At 48.4% G+C, this 23,150-nt stretch overlaps 1 protein-coding gene across 2 annotated transcripts in view; it reads right to left on the bottom strand.

Annotated features, from left to right (window-relative positions):
* PHC3 (polyhomeotic homolog 3) overlaps positions 1–23,150 on the bottom strand; it is a 499,049-nt gene that overhangs the window by 151,730 nt on the left and 324,169 nt on the right. For both annotated transcript variants that reach the window (XM_086944295.1, XM_086944296.1), the window contains one exon: positions 83–333. In XM_086944295.1, the coding sequence (XP_086800421.1) occupies positions 83–333 (251 nt within the window). The remainder of the gene's footprint in view (positions 1–82; positions 334–23,150) is intronic.

Here is a 23,150-nt window from a genome sequence, read left to right as displayed (position 1 = left end):
GGGAAAGCGATTCATGGCCATTCAGACTGATTTGTTTCCATTACAATGCCTTTCAATGACTGAAAGAGACGTGTATACTTACTGGAAAGGGCTCCAAGCCCTCTTGAATAACAAAGCCTTCAATGACATGGGTGAGGATCTGCGGTTTCACGATAGCCCGAGGTGGCCGCTTCTCGATGCTCGGGGTACTGTTAGACATTAAAGGGCATGCACTCTTGGTTGTACCAGCCGGAAGCAGAAGCGGAGGGGGTGGCAGAAAAGCATAGGAGGAGTCTGATGGCGACTTGATGACTGAGGCACTGACTGATGATGCTTCTTTGAAACGTTCCTGTTCTGGAAAGCAGAAATAAAAGAGTCAGCAAAAGGCATTTTTAAGATGTTGATAAAACGTTTGAAAACTAACCACCCACCAGCCATTCATCCATCCTCCATTCTAGCCACCAAGCCTTTCATCCATTCAGCTAGTTATCCACCCTCCTTTCTGGCCACCCAGCCTTTCATCCATGCAGCCATCCATCCTCTTTTCTAGCCACCCGGCCTTTCATCCATTCAGCTATTCATCCATCCTCCTTTCTAACCACCCAGCCTTTCATCCATTCAGCTATTCATCCATCCTCCTTTCTAGCCACCCGGCCTTTTATCCATTCAGCTATTTAGCCATCCTCCTTTCTAGTCACCCAGCCTTTCATCCATTGAGGCAAGCACAACATTTGGCATTGACAGATATACTGAAACAAAGAACATAGGTATAACATTTTAGGACGAATAACTTTTCTTGGGCGATAGTTACAGCCAACTTAAAAGAGGAGGATTTAGCACACAATTTAAGGTTTACACTTCATCAATGACTTCTAGACAGCTATACTCACTTCATATAGGACTACAATTTTAGTTTGTTATCATCGTAATACAGCAACTACGTTTTCTGTACCCTTAGTTCCTTTGTAGTCTTCTTCAACAATCTGCAGCAAACTTAGAGAAAGTAAAGTAGAGGAGGATTTCTTACAGCATGCCACAGTTGGTGCAGGCCGGTCAATCGGTTACGGGGGGGACTACTAACTTTGTGTTTCAGTTTCTAATGTAATGGGATTTACGAAAGTCATTTGTCTGTACAGGTAACTTCAAACAGCTGAATGTATGGCAAACATAAGTTTAAGGCACAGTTGCCTATCGGCCACTGGGCGCCTTTCCTTGGTCTGGTAAGCATTTGTTCAGTCATTTTAGAAGTATAAGGGAAAAAGCGAGCGTTCACTGCACAGGTAAAAGTATGTATATTTTTGCATACTGTCCACAAACCCACTGAACACAGACAAGAAGAACATTCTGTGACTACATACTGGACACTCATAATGTAAGTGTGCGTCAGACACCGTTGACCATACCACACTCATTCACACACCTAAGTCTCAAATGCATTCACTTGCAACCTCCTTCAAGGATTTCCTCCTTCCACACCAGTTCGTTCACAGGGGCACCTTCAGATCTCAGAGAGCCCATTCACCTGCATACTCCTGCCAAGTTCCAAACTGTCCCTGTCAACTGTCTACATGGAACACGTTAGGGCCCTATTCATGGACAATAGTACCAAAATGTACCAATATGCCAAGGCTACTTGAAAGTTTCCCCCGTCTGGACATCTATCAACACACCCGGCACCTCGTCAGCACCCACCTGAAGTTCATTCCCACTAAGACGGACTTCTTGTTATTTGCCAAGCGCAACACCAAACCTGGCTCAATTACATGAACCATGTCATCCCCCAAAAGGAACACACTATGACCGAAAGAAGACAGCCTGGCACCAGCTGGCTCCATTGCAAAAAGTGAAACCATTTATTCCAGGAAGTGCCTTCAGAATAGCTATTCAAGCCTTCTCTCTCCCACATCTATATAGCGGAAACGCCCAGCCCTATGGCCTCCCAGACTCCACATTGGCCCACCCTTAAGGGCATTCAAAACACCACAGTACATCTCATCCAGGCTCTAAAGAAATATGGCAGCACCTTCCCCCCACCCTGATAGAACTCCAATGGCTGCTCTAACCGGCATGCACCAACTGCAAACCCAGTATTTTCAAAGCTACCACAAGACACACTGTTGCGTCTGTAAATGACAAGCGCATCTTTTCTGGTGGCTCTCGGTCCCCCCACAATGAGGGCCATAAGACTGGAGACTTGGAAGTGTAAGGAAGGAACAATGAAGGCAACAGGCCTTTTCTATCTATGCACCCAGGATGAGGAACAACATCCCCATATCCATAAGAACCACCCAAAATCCTGTCCCAATATGTGGAGCGGACGAAAGTCTAATATAAATGTGAGCTGTGGTAGGTGCAGTACCAAAAGCTGCTGCTAGAGGACCCTAGTGAGGATCATAAACTTTTAAGGTTATAGTAAATCCACTCTACCCATAATAAATTGCATGTAAGACAGTAGCACAAGGACAAATAGCTATGTCCATATATACAATTGGCTGGTTTGAAATGTGACAAAAGAAATTCTTATATTCATTCCAGATTAAGTTGTACTGATGGAGCTGATGAAGGGGAATTTATAGAAGTTCTAATATAAATGTGATGTATGCTGGCGAGTAAAGTAACCACTGCCAACTTAGTTTAGGACCAAATGAGTGTCCTTTCTGAAGGCCTTCAAGAAAATAGTGCCTTGAGGCTGTAATTAAACCTAGGGCGTAATAGCACATTTAACAGGAGGTGTCCTCATGGGAGGTTACAAGAAGAGGCAAGGCGTTACTGAGGGACTACAAAGCCTAATGATCAATGAAAAGCCACCATTCACAAAGGACAGGGACAGGAGCCAATTAAAAAGATGGGCGGGGAGTCATGCAGTCATTTATACACAAAGTGAGAGACTGATACAGATATTTACATATTTAAACATCTCTCTAACACATGTATTCACTAAGATACACTTAATCAGTCAGATATACAATCAATTTTACAAAACAAAAAAACCATTTAGACACTTATATACCCATTTATTCTTTCATCGAACTAAAGATGTACATCTATTAAACATTTAATTTTCAGAAAAACACATTCACTGGATGATGTCATCAGTGATGTCATTTGAGATGTCATCAGTGATATCATCAGTGATGTCATGAGTGATGTCACTGACCATGTCATGAGTGATGTAATATGTGACGTCACCAGCAGTGCATTGCGGGCGCGAGAGTTATAGTTAGCTGAACTAACTATAACGGGGGAATTCGTATGGTTTTGTACGAGTGAAATGTCCAACTAACTATAAAATCCCTGAAACCTATGGTTTTTTTCAGTGAATTTGTAAGGTTTTTTTAAATGCTAACTTCTAACTAGAACGTACCTGAAACCTATTTTTTTTCCAGTGAATTTCAAAGGTTTTTTAAATGCTAATTGCTAACTATAATGTGCCAGAAAACAATGTTTTTTTAAAGTGATTTTCTAAGGTTTTTTAAATGCTAGTTTCTAACTATGCCTACAGAGGTAGGACATGTGAGGAAAGAAGAAAAAAAACGCACAGAAAGAAGCAAAAGAAATGCAGAAAGAAGCAACAGAAGTCCACAAAGACGAAGAAAAGTGCAGGAAGAAGCGAGACGTGCAGAAAGAACAAACAGAGGAGCAGAAAGAGTCCTTGTTGCAAAATCATCCTGTGCCCACAAATTTTCAGAAGGGTACTGGTGGTAACTGACTCTGACTAACCAGACATAGAGCCAGTACTATGCTAAAAGACACTTCGAATACAGTCAAAACACCTACATACACTAGGGAACACTATGCATTGGGGTAGCCCTGTGATTAGCACGACCTCCTCTGTAAGGCGGTTCAAAGAGGTTGCCTTTTGTGCTCTAGCTAAATTTTAAAACTGCATTGTATTGTCTGAGGGAATCTGTGGTGGGAAGTCTGGTGCATGACTTGGGAATCTCTTTTTTTTGTCCTTTTAATTCTTCGGGGCATTGCTTTTACGGACTTGTGGCCTGATATTGCGTTATCAGAGTGCACTTCCTCTCTTGACTATCGGGCAGCTTCTTTGGGGGGTTATTTTTAGGACAGCGGCCATCTTGGACGTGACTCGCGTTGTTCGCGGTCAGCGTTCCAGATGATGCACGCTGAACGCCGGTCCCAGGTAAACACTATAAAGCTAGGTCAGATCGGCGTAGCGGCGCTTCAAAAAGGCTGTATTTTGTGCTCTAGCTAAATTTTAAAATGGCATTGTATTGTCTGAGGGAATTTGTGGGGGGAGGTCTGGTGCGTGATTTGGGAATTTAGTAATCTCTTTTTTTGTGTCCTTTTAATTCTTCAGGGCATTGCTTTTACTGACTCGTGGCCTGATATTGCCCTTCCTCTCTTGACTATCGGGCAGCTTCTTTGGGGGGTTATTTTTAAGACAGCGGCCATCTTGGGCGCGACTCGCGTTGTTCGCTGTCAGCGTTCCAGATGGTGCACGCTGAATGCCAGTCCCAGCCACACCCCTTAAATTGGATGCACAGCAGGAAGCGCAGCGGACGAGCGCAGCGGGCGCGCCGATGGCGTGCCAAAGGTAAGCCTGTCTTCACCCGTCAGCGCTAAGTCAGGGCTCAGGTCATGGCACTCTGCCCTAAACAGCTCGAAGACTTGCGTCCACAATCATGTATCAGCGGAGTGGCTGAAATCGTTGAGGCCCCTTCCCTGTCCATCTCACAGAGTTTGGTCGAGCGGGCCGCCCAGGGATTACACTTGTGGGGATTGTGGGTTTAGTCGTACTCCGGAGCCCCCGTCTTCAGGTCGGTCTGTTGCAACACCGAGCTTGGGGCTATTAGTGCTTGCTTAATCAATGCGAGATCTGTGACGAAGCATTGCGTCGATATAGTTGATCTAATCACTGACAATAATCTGGACATACTGTTTGTTACGGAAACTTGGCTTGATGCCTTCTCCAACCCTACAGTGGGTTTAGCTACACCCGCGGGATTTAAAGTTCACCGGGTAGATCGCAGTGTGGGCAGAGGGGAGGCTTAGCCATTTGGTATAGGGAAGACTGGACCTTCCGGAGCGAAATATCCACCCTTTGGGGCGACTGTGAAGCCTTGAACTTCAGTCTTCAACTATCAGCCCAATTTAGTTTGGGTGGCTCCTTGATTTATCGGCCCCCTGGGACTGCAAGGAATTTTCTGGCGGCTTGTGGAGAGGCTCTGGCCGAGCTGGCTCTACGGTTTTCGAAGTTTGTGCTTCTTGGGGATATTAACATCCACCTTGACCACACTGAGGAGGGGGACTCCATAGCTTTGATGGACTCTCTCCACCTTGTGAACCTCTCTCAAAGGGTTCTGTTCCCCACACATTTGAGTGGACATACGTTGGACATGGTCTGTGCCAACTTCCCCATATTAGTGATGAAACCGCGGCCGGTGGCCTGGTCAGACCACTTTCCCATATTTTTCTCATGGGATCTGGATAACTCCCCTCGGCAGGCCAACTTCCGTCGGCCCCCGTCTCCAGGAAGGTGGACCCTGACCAGCTAAGCGCCTCGCTTGCCACTTCCCGGTCCTCTTTCATGGGTGGTCTGGAGGAGAATGTAACTCAATTTGCCGATTGGATTGCAGGCTCTGTTGCTAATGTGTCGGGGCAGTATCAGACAAGGCTGCAGCGTGAATCCCCTTCTAAGCCATGGTATACTCCTGCGCTGAAGACTTTGAAGCGTGCCGGCAAGGCGGTAGGAGAGGGCTTGGTGTTTTGGCGGCTACCTCCACTCTGATAAAAACATCCTCAAATCCAAACAAAAATTCTATTATGTGGCGATAGGAGAGGCCAAAGGACAGTATTACGCCACTCGTATTGAGCGGGCTAATAATAATTCCAAAGAAATCTTCACAATTGTGCAGAGTTTCCTTTCCCCCAGTGCCCAGGTGGCGGCTGCTCCTGCCACGGAGTCCTGGTGTAGCACCCTGGCGTCATTCTTCAGGGATAAAATAATCAGCATCCAGGAGACTTTTCTGTCCTCTCCCAGAAACAGCGACACTGTGTTGCCACTGCAATTGCCAAGTGCAGACCCGGTCTCCCCTTTCTCAGAATTCTGTCCTATTGACCTCGCTAGTTCTCTCCAAGTCCTCAAAGCCCTTAGGTCCGGCTCTCCCAACGACCCCTGTGTGGCCAGTCTACTATCGGATGTGGCAGACACCATTAATTCGGAGGTGAATTTTATGGTCAACAAATTGTTGCGGGAGGCTTGTGTGCCGATAGCTTGGAAACATGCCTTGATCCTTCCTTTACTCAAAAAACCGTCACTCGATCCATTGCTCCCAGAAAACTATCGTCCTATCTCGCTTCTGCCAAGTCTGGCTAAAGTTTGCGAGAAAGCGGTCACATTCCAGCTTACCAACTTTGTTGAGGGGGCTGGTTTGCTTCATCCGGCGCAGTCTAGCTTACGTGCCTCTTATAGTACAGAATCCGCCTTGCTAGAGGTCACGGAATCGATTCGGGAGTGTCTTGATACTGGCGGGAGAGCAGCATTTCGTTATGCTTGATCTCTCGGCGGCGTTTGACACGGTGCCTCACGCCATGCTCCTGGATCGCCTATCTGAAATAGGAATCTCTGGGACAGCTTTGCAACGGATCAATTCTTTTTTGGAAGGAATGTCGCAGCAGCTTTGGCTCCCTCCGTGTGCCTCTGTGCCCATGAGGGTTTGCACTGGGGTTCCGCAGGGGTCATCGCTTAGCCCACTGTTTTTTAAAATCTACGTGACTCCGCTGATTTTTTTGGCGGAGTCACTGGGGGCTAAGGTGATGGCCTACGCCGATGATACCCAGTTGCTGTTTACCTGGAGCAAGGAGCAAGGAGGAGGACTCGGTTAAGAGACCCCATCAGTGCTCGTCATCGGTCTTTCATTGGCTGGCCAACGCGCAGCTTAAATGTAATGAGGGAAAGCCAGAAGTACTGCTATTCGGTTCTTTTGCTCCGGATTTCAGAGAGAGACTCTGGCCTCCTGGTTTTTTCTTGCCCATCTGAGAATAATGGTGCCGCCAAAAACCTAGGCGTTTGGTTAGATGAGAATCTGAATTTTGTGACGCATGTAAAAAAAACTGGCTGGCACCTGCTTTGGTGTGTTGAAAAGTTTGAGAAAGTTCCTTCCCTTCTTGCCGAGCACAGCCAGAGCGACGGTCGTTCGGGCACTGATTCTTTCTCGCTTGGATTATGCCAACGCCCTCCTAGTTGGCAGCCCAGGTTTCCTTGTGAAGAAACTTCAAGTGGTACAAAACTCGGCTGCCAGACTCCTAGGGGGGCTGTCATCCAGGCACAGTGCTCTTCTACGGTCATTACACTGGCTTCCTGTTGAAATTTGCCTGAAATGTAAAATGCTCTCAATTGTGCAACAGGCCCTTTACGGTCTAGGTCCCATCTATTTCCAGAAGAGACTTGATTTTTACACACCAGGGAGACAGTTGCGTTCGTCTTTGCAGCTGCTGATGCAGACTCCGAAGTTTAAGCGTCAGCGACTGGGGGGGGGGACGACTCCTTTGTGCGCAAAGCTTGTCTGGCCTGGAATGCGCTGCCCTTGGCTTTGAGGGCCACTTAGGATCCTCTTCTGTTTAGGAAAGCCTTAAAAACCTTACTGTTTTAATTGGTAATTGTGCATTTTCTGGCTTTTTGCTGTAAGCGCCGGGACACTTCCGAGTAGCTGTGCGCTGTATAAATTAAAATAACATAACATAACATAGTACATAATAGGGAAGGGGGATTAAAACTACCTCTTAAAACGTGCTACGAGTCGCGTTTGCACAGTGGTGAAGGGAGGGGGGCCTGAGGTGACGTGTGCAAACACACCCTGTGGAGTGTTTTAAGTTGGGGAATTAATTCCCCTTCAATCCTGAGGGTCCCTGGGGTCCAACTAGCCCACTAGGTACCTCCAGTAGGCGCCACAGAGCTGCGTTGCACAGAGGTGTAAAAATGGGCATGGCTGGACCACCTCTCTGCAACGCAGGCCTGTGGCACTTACTGAAGGTACTTGTTGGCCTAGTTGGCCCCCAGGGGCCCTCAAGATTGAAGGGGACTTAATTCCCCAACTTCAAACACGCCACAGGGCGTGTTTGCACACGTCACCTCTACCCCACCCCGTCCCTTTACCACTGTGCAACGGCGCCCTGTGGCACGTTTTAAATTGGTGGATTAAGTTCCCTTGAATCCTCAGAGTCCCTGGGTCCGACTAACCCACCATGTACCTACAGTAAGCACCATAGAGCTGAGTTGCAGAGAGGTGGTCCGAGGCCATGCCTTATTTTACACCTCTCTGCAATGCAACTCTGTGGCTGGTGGGTTAGTTGGTCCCCCCAGGGACCCTCAAGATTCAAGGAGACTTAATTCCCCAACTTAAAATGCACCACAGGGCATGTTTGCACACTTGTAACATCAGGCCCACCCCCTCCCTGCACCAATGCGCGCACGCACCCCCTGGTGCATTGTTAATTGGGGGATTAAGTCCCCTTGAGTCCTGAGGGTTCCTGGGGGCCGACTAGCCCACCAGTTACCTCCAGTAAGCGCCACAGCGCTGCATTGCAGAGATGTGTAAAAAGGGGCATGGCCTCGAACACCTCTCTGCAACGCAGCGCAGTGGCGCTTACTGGAGGTAAGTGGTGGGCTAGTTAGCCCACAAGGTACCTCCAGTATGCGCCAGGGAGCTGCCTTGCAGAGAGGTGTTCAGAGGCCACGTCCTTTTTTACATGGGGTGATTCGTCAAGCGGGGCCGAGAAAAATGGGGGGTCCCAAAACGTGTTTTCCCCATGCAATTACCCATAGGAAACTTTAGACACGGCTGCAGCCCGAACTGCTGAACGGAATTATACCAAATTTGGCAAAAAGATAGTTCTTGGTTCAGAAAAAACCCTTTTTGTTAAATGGTGTAAATCTGTTCAGTTGTTGCTGAGAAAATCAAAAGTAAAAATCTTTATATATCTATGGGCGCGGAGAATCCGCGCACCCTCCCGATCACAAGCTGTATGCTAATTGGCTGTCAACACTCCAAACCAGGAAGTGTTGGCAGCCATCTTGTGCCTCGGTAGAACCGAGGCACAAGCAATCAGTCAACCAAGGGTGCAAAACGCAAAAAGGGGGCAGGTTAGAAACACCCTGACCCTCTAGGCCTGCTTAGGGGGTCCCACAAAAATTATTATTATTTTTTTAAATCAGCAAAATCCGCAGATACAGCCGCGAAAAAAACAAGCATTTGCCATGCAATGCAATAGGTCTCGCCTTAGGAAAGTTTGAGCTATTAGCATTGTAAATGACAACTTTTTTATTTAAGTGTTGGTTTTGAAAATGGATACATTAATAGCATTGTTATTTACCATGCCAATAGCTTCAACTTTCGCAAGTGTGACACCTATTGCATTTGTAATGCAATATGTGTTGTGTTGAGAGTGAGTGAGCCAGTGGTTGAGAGTGAGTGGGAGAGTCAGTCAGTGAGTGGGAGAGTCAGTCAGGGAGTGGGAGAGTCAGTCAGAGAGTGGGAGAGTCAGTCAGAGAGTGGGAGAGTCAGTCAGAGAGTGGGAGAGTCAGTCAGAGAGTGGGAGAGTCAGTCAGAGAGTGGGAGAGTCAGTCGGAGAGTCAGTCAGAGAGTGGGAGAGTCAGTTAGTGAAAGAGGGTGAGAGTTAGTGAGAGTTTGTCAGTGAGAGTGAGAGTGAGTGAGTCAGTCAGTGAGTGAGAGTGAGTCAGTGAGTGAGTGAGAGAGAGTGTGAGAGTCTGTCAGTTAGAGTCTGTCAGTTAGAGTCTATCAGTGAGAGTCTTTCAGTGAGAGTGAGTGAGTTAGTCAGTCAGTGAGTGAGAGAGAGTGGGAGAGTCAGTTAGTGAGAGAGTGGAAGAGTCAGTCAGTGAGAGTCTGTTAGTGAGCATGAGTCAGTGAGAGAGTTGGAGAGTCAGTCAGTGAGAGTGGGAGAGTCTGTCAGTGAGAGTGAGTTAGTTAGTGAGAGTGAGTGAGTCAGTCAGTGAGAGAGTGGGATGGTCAGTAAATAAAACTTGTCCCTTACACAAAACGGTCCTGTTTGTAGCCTAATTGAAAAGTTCTCTGCACGCCATGATATTATGGCCTTGGTGGAAGCTTTGTGTTGTATTAACCCCTTAAGTGCTGATGACGGAACCGCTCCGTCATCAGCTGCGGGTGCGCTGTGCTGATGATGGAGCGGTTCCGTCATGGCCCGCTCGCTGCTCATGCGCGGCGCGAATTCCGCGCCTGCGCTGACAGTTCTATTGAGCGGGCGGGACCATGGCGGAACCGCTCCGTCATAAGCACAGCGCAACCGACGCTGGTGACGGAGCAGTTCCGTCACCAGCACGGCCCTGCCACGCAGCCGCCCCGCCCCCTTAGTACTGCAGCGGAATAGCCGCCGCAGTGAAGGAGTTAAAAGCAGTCGTAACATAAGGGGGTGGGGGAATAAGAACAAACAAACAAGAAAGGAGAACTGGAGAGTTTTTGTTTAAAACAAAAAAATGGGGAGTTTAAGGGGAAATAGGGGTTTGAGGGAAGAGAAAAGGTACAGGACACAGGAGGATGTTATAGAAAGTGCTTTAAGTTGTGTGGAAAGGTATGGCCAGATTGGAAGGAAACGTATGAGGAACAAATCACTGACAGGAGAAAACAAGCAACACAAACAAAGGAAGGACGGACGGAGTGTGAGTGGGGGAAAGCAACATGAACATCAGAAGGAGGAATGGAGGGCTTGTCAGGGAAGGAAATATGGACAAAAGAAGTCGTCAGGCAGTGCTGGTCAGGGTACCCAACACATACAACAGAAGGAAGGAGGGCTGGTAGATGCAAGCAAAATGGACAAAGGAAGAAGGTAGGGCAGGTGGGGGCAGGCAACGAGGACAATGGAAGGAGGGAGAGCAAGTGGGGGCAAGCAACACTGACAACAGAAGGAGGGAGAGTGGGCACGAGGAAAGCGGAGGTGGGAGAAGTACACAAGGAGACAGCTGGAACATATGCATACACAATCTGAGTTAATGTAGGGAGAATTCTGTGTTTTAAGGCTGGGGGATGTATACACAGCCTGGGAACAGCTCTCCTGTTAGATACCCAAGATTGTAAGATCAGGGTAACATGAGAGCTAGTCCTGCCATCCTAGCCTGTATAGTATATGTGGCTTGCATGTGGCTTTGTCGTTCAAGGCTTAAGTATGTATGACGAGCTGTCTAAGGTATGACTGTGAGGCCTGAGACTTCAGCCTCTTAGATCTGGATAACTTAAGAAGTAGCCGTGATCTGGGAGGCGGTTATTGTAACACATGCACCCCCCTGGGCCTAATGTTGTAATATATGTGCAGCCTGCTTCACAAATCCGGAGCTTGAGGTTGTAAAATGGATGCAACCATTGGGATAGCTGCTCTGCATGAGATCTGAGACTATAATATTGATGCAGTGCTACCCCTCTGAGTGATATGTGTCACATTACTTCCGGGTAGCTCTTCTGTATGCGGCCTCAGCCTCTATGAGACATGCATCTTAAGAGTCGCAGTGATGTGTGTGTGTGCGCGTGCATGTGTGTTTATTCGTTCCATGGGATAGCGCTGCTGTGTGGTAAGTAGCCCTGTGTGCTCTGTGTAGCTCGATGGGTAGCTCTGCTGTCCAAAGGGCGTACTAGTGAAAGCAGTGGGTGTTAGATTTAGCACCACATGAGCAAGTATTATTCCAGACACACTTCAGAAGCCACGGGCCCCAAGGTGCGCTAAAAGATGAGTGTATCGGTTAAATGCACGTCTCATTATGTTTTGAAAATTGGGCTAGACATTGCACTTTCTCCCCACAAGGTGGTGATGCTGCTCGCGGCCAGGGCCCCACAGCCGAAAAACAGTACAGACTCCAAGAAGGCTGGACCATAGGTTGATGGCGTCAGCCTCGTGACAGTGTTAGCGGGCCCTGACTCTGTCACACCATAACCACATTGCCTCTTCCTGTGGGTTTCACGCCATGGTCTAATTTCTCCTTGTGATACACACCTCACGCACCCAGGACAAACTGGGGTAGTGTCATGGTTGGGCCGGTGGCAGATTGGCCAGTTGGCAGGTCGGCATGTCCTTAGCGAACCGTCTTATTGCAGCTGGATGATGAATACAACAGGTTACACGCTAGCCCTGCTGCATGGACCTTTGCGGCCAAATCCTGACGAAGTTGCCTTCCCTGCGAAGGGACAGTCACATCCTGGCTCTGTGGCAAGGACTGCGCAGTCATGGAACACATTTTGGCCCATTTGAAACTACTGGAGCAGTCTTTTTCTCTGACAGGGACTGCTGACGAAGCCATGCTCAAAAAGACAGCGGGTGCATGGGGAAACAGGTGGCAGGCGCGCACCAAACAGCTGCAATTTCTTGGCTCTGCTGGGGTGTCTGTGTCTTTGCTGTATTGTGGTTGGTGTGAGAATAGGAGTACTTTAAACATCAGGGCTAAAAATCATGTGATTTACACCACCACTCACCGTTCTACTTTCCAAAGGGAGAAACGTGTGGGTATGATTCTGCAGGGTGCACGACTTGCGGGGTACATTCACAGTAGGGGTTGTCCTAAACTTTAATGTAGTGCTTCTTGCTGCGCCGCAGTCTTGTCACCTTGTAGGTGACCGTTTAACAGATGTGCATAGTACCATGTCACAGTTTGAGGACTGCTGTATCAAAGCACCACTTTCTGTGGTGTCACAGTGCCGCTTGCTGTGATGTTGCAGTGTCCCTTCTGAGATGGCACAGCGCTCTGTGATGTGATGTTGCAGGGCCCCTTTTAAGATGTCCCAGTGCTCGTTGCATTATGCTCGGTTGCCCTTTAATGTGATGTCACAGGGCACTTTGATGTGAGGACACAATGCCAAATGCGGCAATATCACACCGCCTCGTGATGTCATAGCATTCTTTGCTCTGATTACACAGTTCCTCTTGATGTGATGGCATAGTTCTCCTTGAGGTGATGTCACAGTGCCCCTTAGCCATGATGTCAGAAAGCCCATCTGTGATGTCACAGTGCTCCTTGATGTGAGCACACAATGCCAAACGCGGTAATATCACACCTTCTCCTGTGATGTCATAGTATGTGTTACTCGGATGACACAGTCTCCCTTGATGTGATGTTACAGTGCCCGTTGAGGTGATGTCACAAAGCCCCTCGATGTTATGTCACAGTGCCCATTTACTGTGATGTCAAAAGATATCTCTGTGAAGTCACGGTGATGGTTGCTGTGAGTTCACAGCAATCTTGCAGTGATGGCACAGTACGGCTTTATATGATGTTATAGTGAACCTGTCTCTGATGGCTTAGTGCCCCTTGCTATGATGTCACTGTGCGCGTTGCTATGGTGACAGTGCTCCTTCCTGTGTTGTGAAGCTGTTCGCTCCTTTGATGCAAGAGTCATCGCAGGATTTATGTCACAATGACCCTTGTTGTATTGCCACAGTGCTGGTCGTTGTGATGTCACATTGCCCCTCGTTATGATGTCATAGTGCTGGTTGCCTTGACAGCACTAACCCCCATTGCTAGCTGCTTGGGTGTCACAGTGCCCAGTAATGGGATGTCGCCCCTCTTGGTGTGATGATAATTGTGAGATGACAGTGCTCGTTGGTGTGCTGTCAGTGCCTGTGATGTGGCACCTCTTGGGGTGATATCTGTCTGCCACTTGCTGCTGTGAAGTCACATTGCCTGTAACAGTGATGCTGCTGTTATTTATATTAAAACACACATTTCTCTTTCCTTAGTTTGGCAAGGGCACAGCCATATCTACAAGAAGATATTACCCTCATTTGCTGGACTTCTTCACGTCTCTGCCGATCTGTTGGAAAGAAGAGAGGAAGAGAGATAAGCAGGAAGTGGTATAAATAGGAGGTGGCAAATGGTGAGCACTTTCGCGGCCGCTTTGATGTTCTCAGTGGCCGCACGGCTCACAGAGAAAATCGAAGCGGCAGCGAAAGTGCTAAGCAGGCGGACAAATGGTGCGCGCGCCCGGCACACATGCACTGTACCCGATCCGGACTTTGGGAGCACTTTTGAAAGCCCCTACTTAATACTCGCCAAAGCATCGCTAACGCGATGGCTTAGGCGAGACCTAAAAACGAAGTGTGGGCTCCCGCGCTTCCTTGCTATTTAGCCCCCGGGTCGGCCAAGCTAATTGTAATGGGGGCCCAGAGGGACCCCCAGCACCGGGGACCGCCACTCCCGGAGCTCTTAAAAAATCCCCCCCATTCCAGGGGACCGCCACCCCCGGGGCTTCTAACATAAATGGGTGGGGGGGCTCAAAGGCCCCCCAAGCCCCAGGGACCGCCACCCCCGGGACTGTATGAAATTGATTGCAGGGGGGGGGGGGGGGGGGCTCACAGCACCCCCCAGCCCCAGGGACCGCTAACTCCCGGGGCTTTATGAAATTAATTGCAGGCCCCGGGGACCACCACCCCCCGGGGCTTTAAAAAAACATGGGTGGGTAACTCAAAGGTCCCCCCAAAGCCCCGGGGACTGCCACCCCCAGGGGCTTTAAGAATATATTTGCGGGGGCTCAGGGCTCCCCGCAGCCCCGGGGACCGTCACTCCCCGGGGATCGTGTTTTTTAAATTATTTTTAAATTACCTGAGTGGGGGGCTCGAGCTCTCCCACACGCCCCAGGGATTGCCACCTCCCCGGGGCTCTAAATAATAAAATTGGGGGGCCCATGACGGACCCCCAAGCCCCAGGGACCACCACCTCCCAGGGGTTATCGTAATGTTGGGAGGGGGGCCGCGCGGCCCCTCTCCTGGAACCTGAATGGCCCTGGGGACCCCACCACCGGCTCCTGCAGTGTCCCGGGGTGCCCACCCCCAGGACACTGCAGTTTGCTATGGCAGGGCAGGAGCCTCGCGGCTCCGCCCTGCCATAGCAAAGTGCTTTGTATTTGGAAGAGAGAGCAGAAACCTGCTCTCTCTTCCGAAGACGATTGCTTTTCCACATGGGGAGCTGCTTCTTAGCAGCTCACCATGTGGAAAAGCAGTGCCGGCTCCCGCAGGACGCGGGGAACTGGCGGGACCGTGTGGGGATTGGGGACCCCACCACGGTCCCTAAAGGAGAGGGCCAGCCCCAGGGGATGGGGTCACTGGGGCTATTAGTGGCCCGGGAGGGGGGCCACGAGGCCCCCCTCCTCAAAAATGAAAAAAATAAAAATAAGGGAAAAAAAAGGCCGGCCCCCGGGGATGGGGTCCCCAGGGCCATAAATGGCCTAAGGAGGGGGGGGGGGGCTATGCAGCCCCCCTCCTAAAATTAAATTTTAAAAAAGGCCAGGCCCCAGGAGATGGGTCCCCGGGGCCAATTATGGCCTCGAGAGGGGGGCCACGTGGCCCCCCTCAAAATTTATATAAAAACAAGGGGCCAGGCCCTGGGGGATGGGGTCCCCAGGGCCAAAACATTAGGAAAAGAAGGGGGGCCACACAGCCCCCTTCTTAAAACAAAAATAAATAAAAAAGACTGCCATCGCGCCGAGGCCCCGCCCCCTCCCTTCAGCACTCTGCAAACACACACCCTGGCACGTTTGCTGATGGGGAACTAATTCTCCTTGAATACTGGGGGGCCCTGGGGGACAACTAGCCCACCAGGAACCGCCAGTATGCGGCAGGGAGCTGCGTTGCAGAGAGGTGTTCTGAGGCCACGCCCCTTTTTACACCTCACTGCAACGCAGCTCTGTGGCGCTTAATGGAGGTACATGGTGGGCTAGTTGCACCACAGGGACCCTCAGAATTCAAGGGAAGTAAATCCCCCAACTTAAAACGCGCCACGGGGCACGTCTGTACAGAGGTGAACGGAGGGGGCAGGCCTGAGGTTACATATATGCAAACACGCCCTGTGGCGCGTTTTAAGTAGGGGAATTAATTCCTCTTCAATCCTGAGGGTCCCTGGGGGCCAACTAGTCCACCATGTATCTCCAGTAAGCGCAACAGAGCTGCGTTGCGGAGTCTTGTAAAGAGGGCGGTGGCCTCTGAACACCTCTCTGCAACGCAGCTCTCTGGCACATACTGGTGGTCCCTGGTGGGATAGTTTGACCCCAGAGACCCTCAGGATTGAAGAGGAATTAATTCCCCAACTTAAACCGCGCCACAGGGCGTGTTTGCAGACATGTCATCCCAGGCTCCGCCCCTTCCTTCACCATTGTGCAAACGCACCTCCTGGCGAGTTGTACGTTGGGGAATTAATTACCCTCCAATACTGAGGGTCCCTGAGGGCAAACTAGCTCGCCAGGTACCTCCAGTATGTGCCAAGGAGCTGCGCTGCAGAGAGTTGTTCAGAGGCCACGCCCCTTTTTACACCTCTCTGCAACGCAGCTCTGTGGCGCTTACTGGAGGTACCTAGTGGGCTACTTTGAATCTAGGGACCCTGTTGCGGGGCAAGGAGGAGGCAGTAGTCAAGATTATGCTCAAATGTGGTTTATTACACGAGTCCCGGTTTGTTAATATCAAACAACAAATGGGGGAATTTGCTTCATGGACTTCTTGCACAGGGACCGCTCTCTGTTCGTCTTCCGCTTTCTGTGATGCTTCAAGGCGTCAGGGGGTCCTAATTGTCGGAGTATTCCTCTGCGCGTTCCGACGTCTGAAAGTAATGAAAAGGAAAAAAAGAAAAAGAATAGGGGTCTTTAGACTTCAGGCTTTGATCGTGCAATGAGGTAAGGGTAGTGAGGGATCACCAAACAATCCTAGGAGGTGCACGGAGGGTGAGGAAGCAGACACCGGGAGCAGGCAAGAACAAGTTAACCCGAAGACTCCCTGCCGTCTTCACCCGCACACAGCAGATCCTCCCTCTTCCCAGGGGACAGGAGTTTTGAACGCACCTGTTGAAGCCACGTTTCTTCGTGAACGTGGCGGGCGGCAAACGAGGTTGGCCTCCTGGCTCTGGATCCGGGGGTCTCCTTCTGGCATGTCCGGTCTCCGGTGTTCCACAGCACGGCTCGGGTCCTGCAACTCCACTTCCTTTAATCCCCCTGCCCTAATATGTACTAGGGTCTTACAGAGGAGGCCATGGTAATCACAGAGGTACCCCAATGCATTGTGTTCCCTAGTGTATTTAGGTGTTTTAATTGTATTCTAAGTGTCTTTTATCATAGCACTGGCTCTAGGACTGGTTAGTCAGAGTCAGTTACAACAAGTACCCATCTGAAAAAGTTGAGGGTACATGATGATTTTGCAACTAGGCCTCTTTCTGCTCCTCTGTTTGTTCTTTCTGCACGTCTTCCTCCTTTCTGCACTGTTCTTCGTCTTTCAGGACTTCTGTTGCTTCTTTCTGCATTTCTTTTTCTTCTTTCTGTGTGTTTTTTCTTCTTTCTTCACATGTCCTACCTCTGTAGGCATAGTTAGAAACTAGCATTTAAAAAACTTTAGAAATGATCTGAAAAAAACATAGTTTCAGGCACGTTATAGTTACAAATTAGCATTTTAAAACCTTTGAAATTCACTGAAAAAAACATATGTTTCAGGCGTGTTATATTTCGCAATTAGCATTTAAAAAACCTTAGAAATTCACTAAAAACCATAGGTTTCATGGGCGTTATAGTTATTTGGACACTTCACTCGTACAAAACCATTGAAATTCCCCCATTATAGTTAGTTCAGCTAACTATAACTCGCGCGCCCGCAGTGCACTGCTGATGAATTCACATATTACATTACTCATGACATGGTCAGTGACATCACTCATGGCATCACTGATGACATCTCAAATGACAACACTGATAACATCATCCCTCTGATAGAGTGGCAGACCTCCTTTTACCCTAATATAACCTTTGATACACACACTCAAAAAGAAAACAAGTTACTTACCTGTAACTTTGGTTCCCCAGTATTGGTAACTTTCATAGATTCCCATGCTTTGTATCATTCCCCGTCGTCAGCCTGGGAACCTCGGTAAATAGAAAATACCATAGCAGTACGCACAAAAGAGAAAGTAAGGCCTAGGCCTCATCTTATTTTGTAGCCTATCTCCCTCTTTTTGTAAAAGAGACCACATTTTTGCAACAATTAATCAGATTAGCCTCACCCCATAGAACCTCAGGAGAGAGCCTCAGAGTCTCAGATTTTTCGCAGCCGTTGTGTAACAGTAACCACTTTTGCTGAAGGCTGAGCTTTCCCCTCGGAGAAGGGTGGGCACATGGGAATCTATGAAAGTTACCAATACTGGGGAACCCAAGTTACAGGTAAGTAACTTGTTTTCTTGCCCCAGTATTGAAACTTTCATAAATTCCCATGCTTTGTATCAGAGTAGCTAGCAGTAAAACCCCCAATGCACATTTTGTTACAAACGTATCCCAACATTTCAGCATAAATATTCTCCTATAAGCATATATACCTTGTAACCATACATGCAGAAAACCTATGTGAAACAAAATGTGCAATCATAGGAAGGAGGGATAGAAGGGAAAGCTCACCTCTCATTGGAAAAGATTCCTCAGCACTGCTTGTCCTACTGCTGCTTCGCTACTCATGAAAGAGTCCAGGCAGTAATGTTTTGTGAAGGTATGGGCACTGCTCCATGTGGCCGCCCTACAAATGTCTTTTATAGAAACTCCAGTGAAGAGAGCTGCTGAAGATGAAACTGTTCTTGTGGAGTGAGCTCGTACGTGTCTCTCCAGTGGTTTTCCTGTCGTCTTGTGGCAGTAATTAATCGCACTTGTAATCCAGCGTGAAATCCCTTGCTTTGAGAGAGGAAGTCCTTTTCGAGGTGCACTAAAAGCCACAAAAAGTTGAGAAGATTTTCTAAAATCCTTTGTCCTTTCAAGATAAAATTTGAGACATCTCTGGACATCAAAGGAATGAAGAGATCGTTTTACATGCGTCGTAGGACGAGGAAAAAATTATTTAAAACCGCTGCTTCGTTAAAATGGAAATCCGACCTTTGGGATACATTTCGGATTGGTCCTTAAAAACATAGAATTCTTCTTGAACTGGTGAAAAGGTTCCAGAATGGAGAGAGCTTGCAATTCTCCTACTCTCCTAGCTGAGGTAAGAGCCAGAAGGAGAGCTAACTTCCAAGACAAGAATTTCAAGTCCGCTCTGTGAATTGGCTCGAACGGAGGTCTCATCAGATGAGCCAGAACTAGATTAAGATTCCAGGTCGGAGGTGGCGGCTGCACTGGTGGAAAAATCCTGAAAAGACCTTTCAGGAATTGTTTGATAATTCTAGCTGACAAAAGAGATGGACCCGAAGTTGACCTTCTGTACCTTGACATAGCCGCCAAATGAACTTTGATGGAAGAATGAGAAAGGCCCGATTTAGCCAGTGATAAAACGTAGGGCAGTATCTGATGAGGGGCTGAAGAGAATGGATGGATTTGCTCCCGATGACACCACAGGCAGAATCGTTTCCATTTGGCACGATAAGTCTTATTCCTACTTTGTGCGTGAGCTTGAGATAAAATCTCTCTACATTCCTGAGGAATATCTAAAGAGTGGAATTCTCTGTGCTCAGGAGCCAGGCTTTCAAATGGAGAGAGCTTGGATCTGGATGAACCACCTGTACCTGGGACATTGTCAACAGAGATGGGATGAGACAAAGGTGATATGGATGATTCTGGGAAAGGAGGAGTTCCGTGAACCAGAACTGGCGAGGCCACGCTGGTGCTATTAAGATCATCCTGCAGGGTTCCATCTTTATTTTCCTGAGAAGCCGTGGAATTAGGGGAATTGGAGGAAAGGCGTAAACAAATGCGCCAAACCAGGACATCGAAAGAGCATTCCCCAGCGACCCTCAATGGCGATCCCTGCTTGCATAGAGTTGGCATTTCCTGTTTTCTGGAGTTGCGAACAGGTCTATTGTTGGAGTTCCCCAACGTCAAAACACTTCCTCCAGAGAGTCCTGATCTAATTCCCACTCGTGACAGGAAGATTTTAGACGACTCAGGGTGTCTGCTGTTGTGTTGAGAGTGCCTGGTAGGTGCTCTGCCGAAAGCACTACATTGTTGAGAATCTCCCATTCCCATAACATCTGGGCCTCTTTTGAGAGCAGAAGGGATCTTGTACCACCCTATTTGTTTATGTAATGCATGGCCGTTGTGTTGTCTATCCTGACCAGCACAGTTGTATTTTGAACCAACTGTTTGAAAGCCTGCAAGGCTGGGGAATCGCTCTGAGTTCCAAGAGATTGATATGAAGACAACGCTCTTCTGCCTTCCAGTAATAGCTTACTTGGAGATCTTGTAAGACTGTGCCCCAGTCTTCCATTGAGGCGCCTGTGGTTAAAACCAGAGGGGACAGAAACATTCTGAAAGAGAGACCTTTCGAGATATTCTTCTTGACAGACCACCAACCTGCTGCTTTCCGAATGAGAGGAGTGACCTTGATCCTGTCCTCAAAAGAGCCGTCCACCTGGCGCCATTGCATGTCCAGTTGTTCTTGCAAGGGGCGCATTCGCAGACTGCAATGCGGAACTAATGGTATGCAAGATGATATCAATCCTAGAAAAGACTTGTAAAGACGAACTGATAGGGATCTTCTCCCTTGTAACCGGATTGCTGAGGAGATTAGCTTTTTCTGCCTTTCTTCCGAGGGAAAAGCTTTGCAACTTCTTGTATCAAGAATGGACCCTGGATGGAACAACAACTGACTTGTCCTTGTTGAGACGCACACCCAGGCATCTGAAAAGATGGATGCAATTCTCGACTGCCTTTGACGTTGCCTGAGAAGACGGAGCCTTTATCAAGCAATCGTCTAGGTAAGGGAAAACTTCTAGCGATTGTTTCCTTAAGAATGCTACTACAAGGGCCAATACTTTTGTGAAAATCCCTGGAGTGGATCTGAGCCCGAAGGGCAGGACTTTGAACTGAAAGTGCCTCTTGGCTACTGTGAAGCGTAAGAATTTTCTGTGAGCTGGGTGGACCGGAACGCGGAAATATGCGTCCTGGAGATCCAAAGTCACCATATAATCCCGTGGGTTTAGAAGACGTAAGACGTAGGCAGGTCCAGGAAGCCGCTATTGACGTTTAGAGGTATCTCTACCCTGACGCCCCTGTCTGCCTCTTGAAGATTGGCGAGAGAAAGACGCCGATTAATTTTGTCACTGAGAGTACTGAGGCTTGAATGATTGAGAGGATTGCGAATAGGAGGAGTATCGTTGCTGATAGCCTCCCCTATAAGTAGAGAATCCTTTGCCTCTTGCACCCCGGAAAGGCACTTATCGTTATTGAAGCGTGCCTAAGGATTTTGCCGTTTTGGTGTCCTTAATGTCCTGCAAAGCGTCATCTACATGCTTGCCAAACAGCATATCTCCATCAAAAGGCAGATCCAGGATTTTATTCTGTACCTCAGGGCGAAACCAGGTACTACTCAGCCAACCTTGATGCCTCAGGACCGCCGATCCCGCTAAGGCACGAAAAGCCGTTGTAGCAATGTCCATTGCACAATCTATAATTTCCGATGAAGATCTTTCCCCTTCCTTTAGAATCCTTCTCGCTTCCATCTTGGCACTCTCTGGAAGTTGGTCAATGAAAGGAGAGTGATCGCACCACATTTGGCGATCATATCATCCCAAAATTGCGAGTGCGTTCGAGGCCCTAACCAGGAGGCTAGACATAGAAGGGAGCCTCTTTCCTACATAATCCAAGCGCCTGCCTTCTCTGTCTGGCGGTTCCGTCAGGGGTGCCGTTGGGTTCCTTGACTTTCTGTGGGCCACCTGGGAAATAACCGAGTCCGGTTTTGGTTGGCCAATAAGACATGCCGGACTGTCATCTGGGGCCTGAGACTGCATCACTCTCCCCTCATTCCAAACATGTTTCACTATTGGTATGGAACGGATTGATTTCTTGTAGGGCTCCTTGAAATCGTAGAGGAAACAGTCTGACTGCAAGACAGGAACAGGAAGGCCAAATCGTTTAGATGCCCTTTCCATAAGGTTATGGAAGCCCCCTATGTCCACTGGAGGCGAAACTACAGGGTCCGGGGATGGTGATGCCGGATCTGGGATAACAATCATCTCATTCCGTGTCGGGATTCTGAACATGTTCTCTATCTTGGTCCTCATCTGAAGAGTCATCATCGTCATCAGGCACTGTAATCACATCATGTCCCTCTGTCACAGGCAGTTCACTTTGCCTCTGAGAGGTTGATGCCCCAGGAGTAGATGAAGCTTGCTGAGGTGGAGGCGGAGGAGGCTGAATGGTTTAAGAGGTCTGAGATGGGAACCTCTTCTTATAATCTAATAACATCAACTGCAGGTCGTTTATTAATTAAGTCGGCATGGCCACCATACCTTGGCCAGATATTTCCTGATGTGAGACCTGAGGAGAGAGTTGAGATTCCAGATGATGTTGATCCAGGAAATAATAATCCGAATCCGAGTCCTGATACTTCCCTTGAAGTTGTGAAGGACTATAAGCATCCCCATATGGACTTTTCTCATCATCAGAATATTCCTTCTCTAGCAGGTGGAGGGAATGGTGTCATCCTACGGGGTGATGTCATTTCCAGTGTTATTAGTCTCTTTCTGATGGAAATGTGTACTTTTTGGATCATCGACGGTGTCGTCGACGAGGGATTCGTCGTCGCTGGAAGCGTCGTCGACGGTGGAGTAATCGTCAACGGAGGGCTGATAGTCAACGGTAACGTCGACCAGGTTGAGGTCAGGATCATCGTCGCCGTAGGCATCGACAGCGAAGAAGCAATAGAAATGCCTTGACTTTACTTTTTTCCATTTGACACCTCAGGAAGCTGTCCCTCTTTCTCCTTTGGGTGGTGAGGAAATTTTTTGAGAGTAAGCCTTTTAGACCTTTCAGAGGTCTTTTGAGAGGCTTTAGCAGGAGGTTCGGCTGAAGTAGAAGGGGAAGACCACCCCTTTTTGTAGACCTCCTCGAAGATGTTGCAGAGGAGGAATCCTTACTATCACTGGACAGAACATCTTTCCGAGACTTCATTTTCTGTAGCCAAGTCAGAAGTCTTCCTTCCCGGTCTCTCAGAGTCTTAGTCGAGAAGGACCTGCAGATCTTGCACTCAGTGGCCTTGTGGTCTGGGTTTAAGCTATAAATACAATCTTTATGCTTATCCTCCACATAAAGTCTTTTCTTTGAACAAGTAGCAGAGGCTTTGAATAAAGCTTTCTTTTCAGACATCCTGAAGAGAAAAAATGGTGTAGAAAACCAATTGAAGAGAAAAACTGAGCAGAGCTCAGTGGAGACTCCCTTACCACAACGTGCGGTAGAAAATCTGAGGCTCTT

This window comes from Lissotriton vulgaris, chromosome 11 (genome assembly GCF_964263255.1).
Source record: "Lissotriton vulgaris chromosome 11, aLisVul1.2, whole genome shotgun sequence".
Lineage (NCBI taxonomy): Eukaryota > Metazoa > Chordata > Amphibia > Caudata > Salamandridae > Lissotriton > Lissotriton vulgaris.
This window is presented reverse-complemented; position numbering and strand designations above follow the sequence as displayed.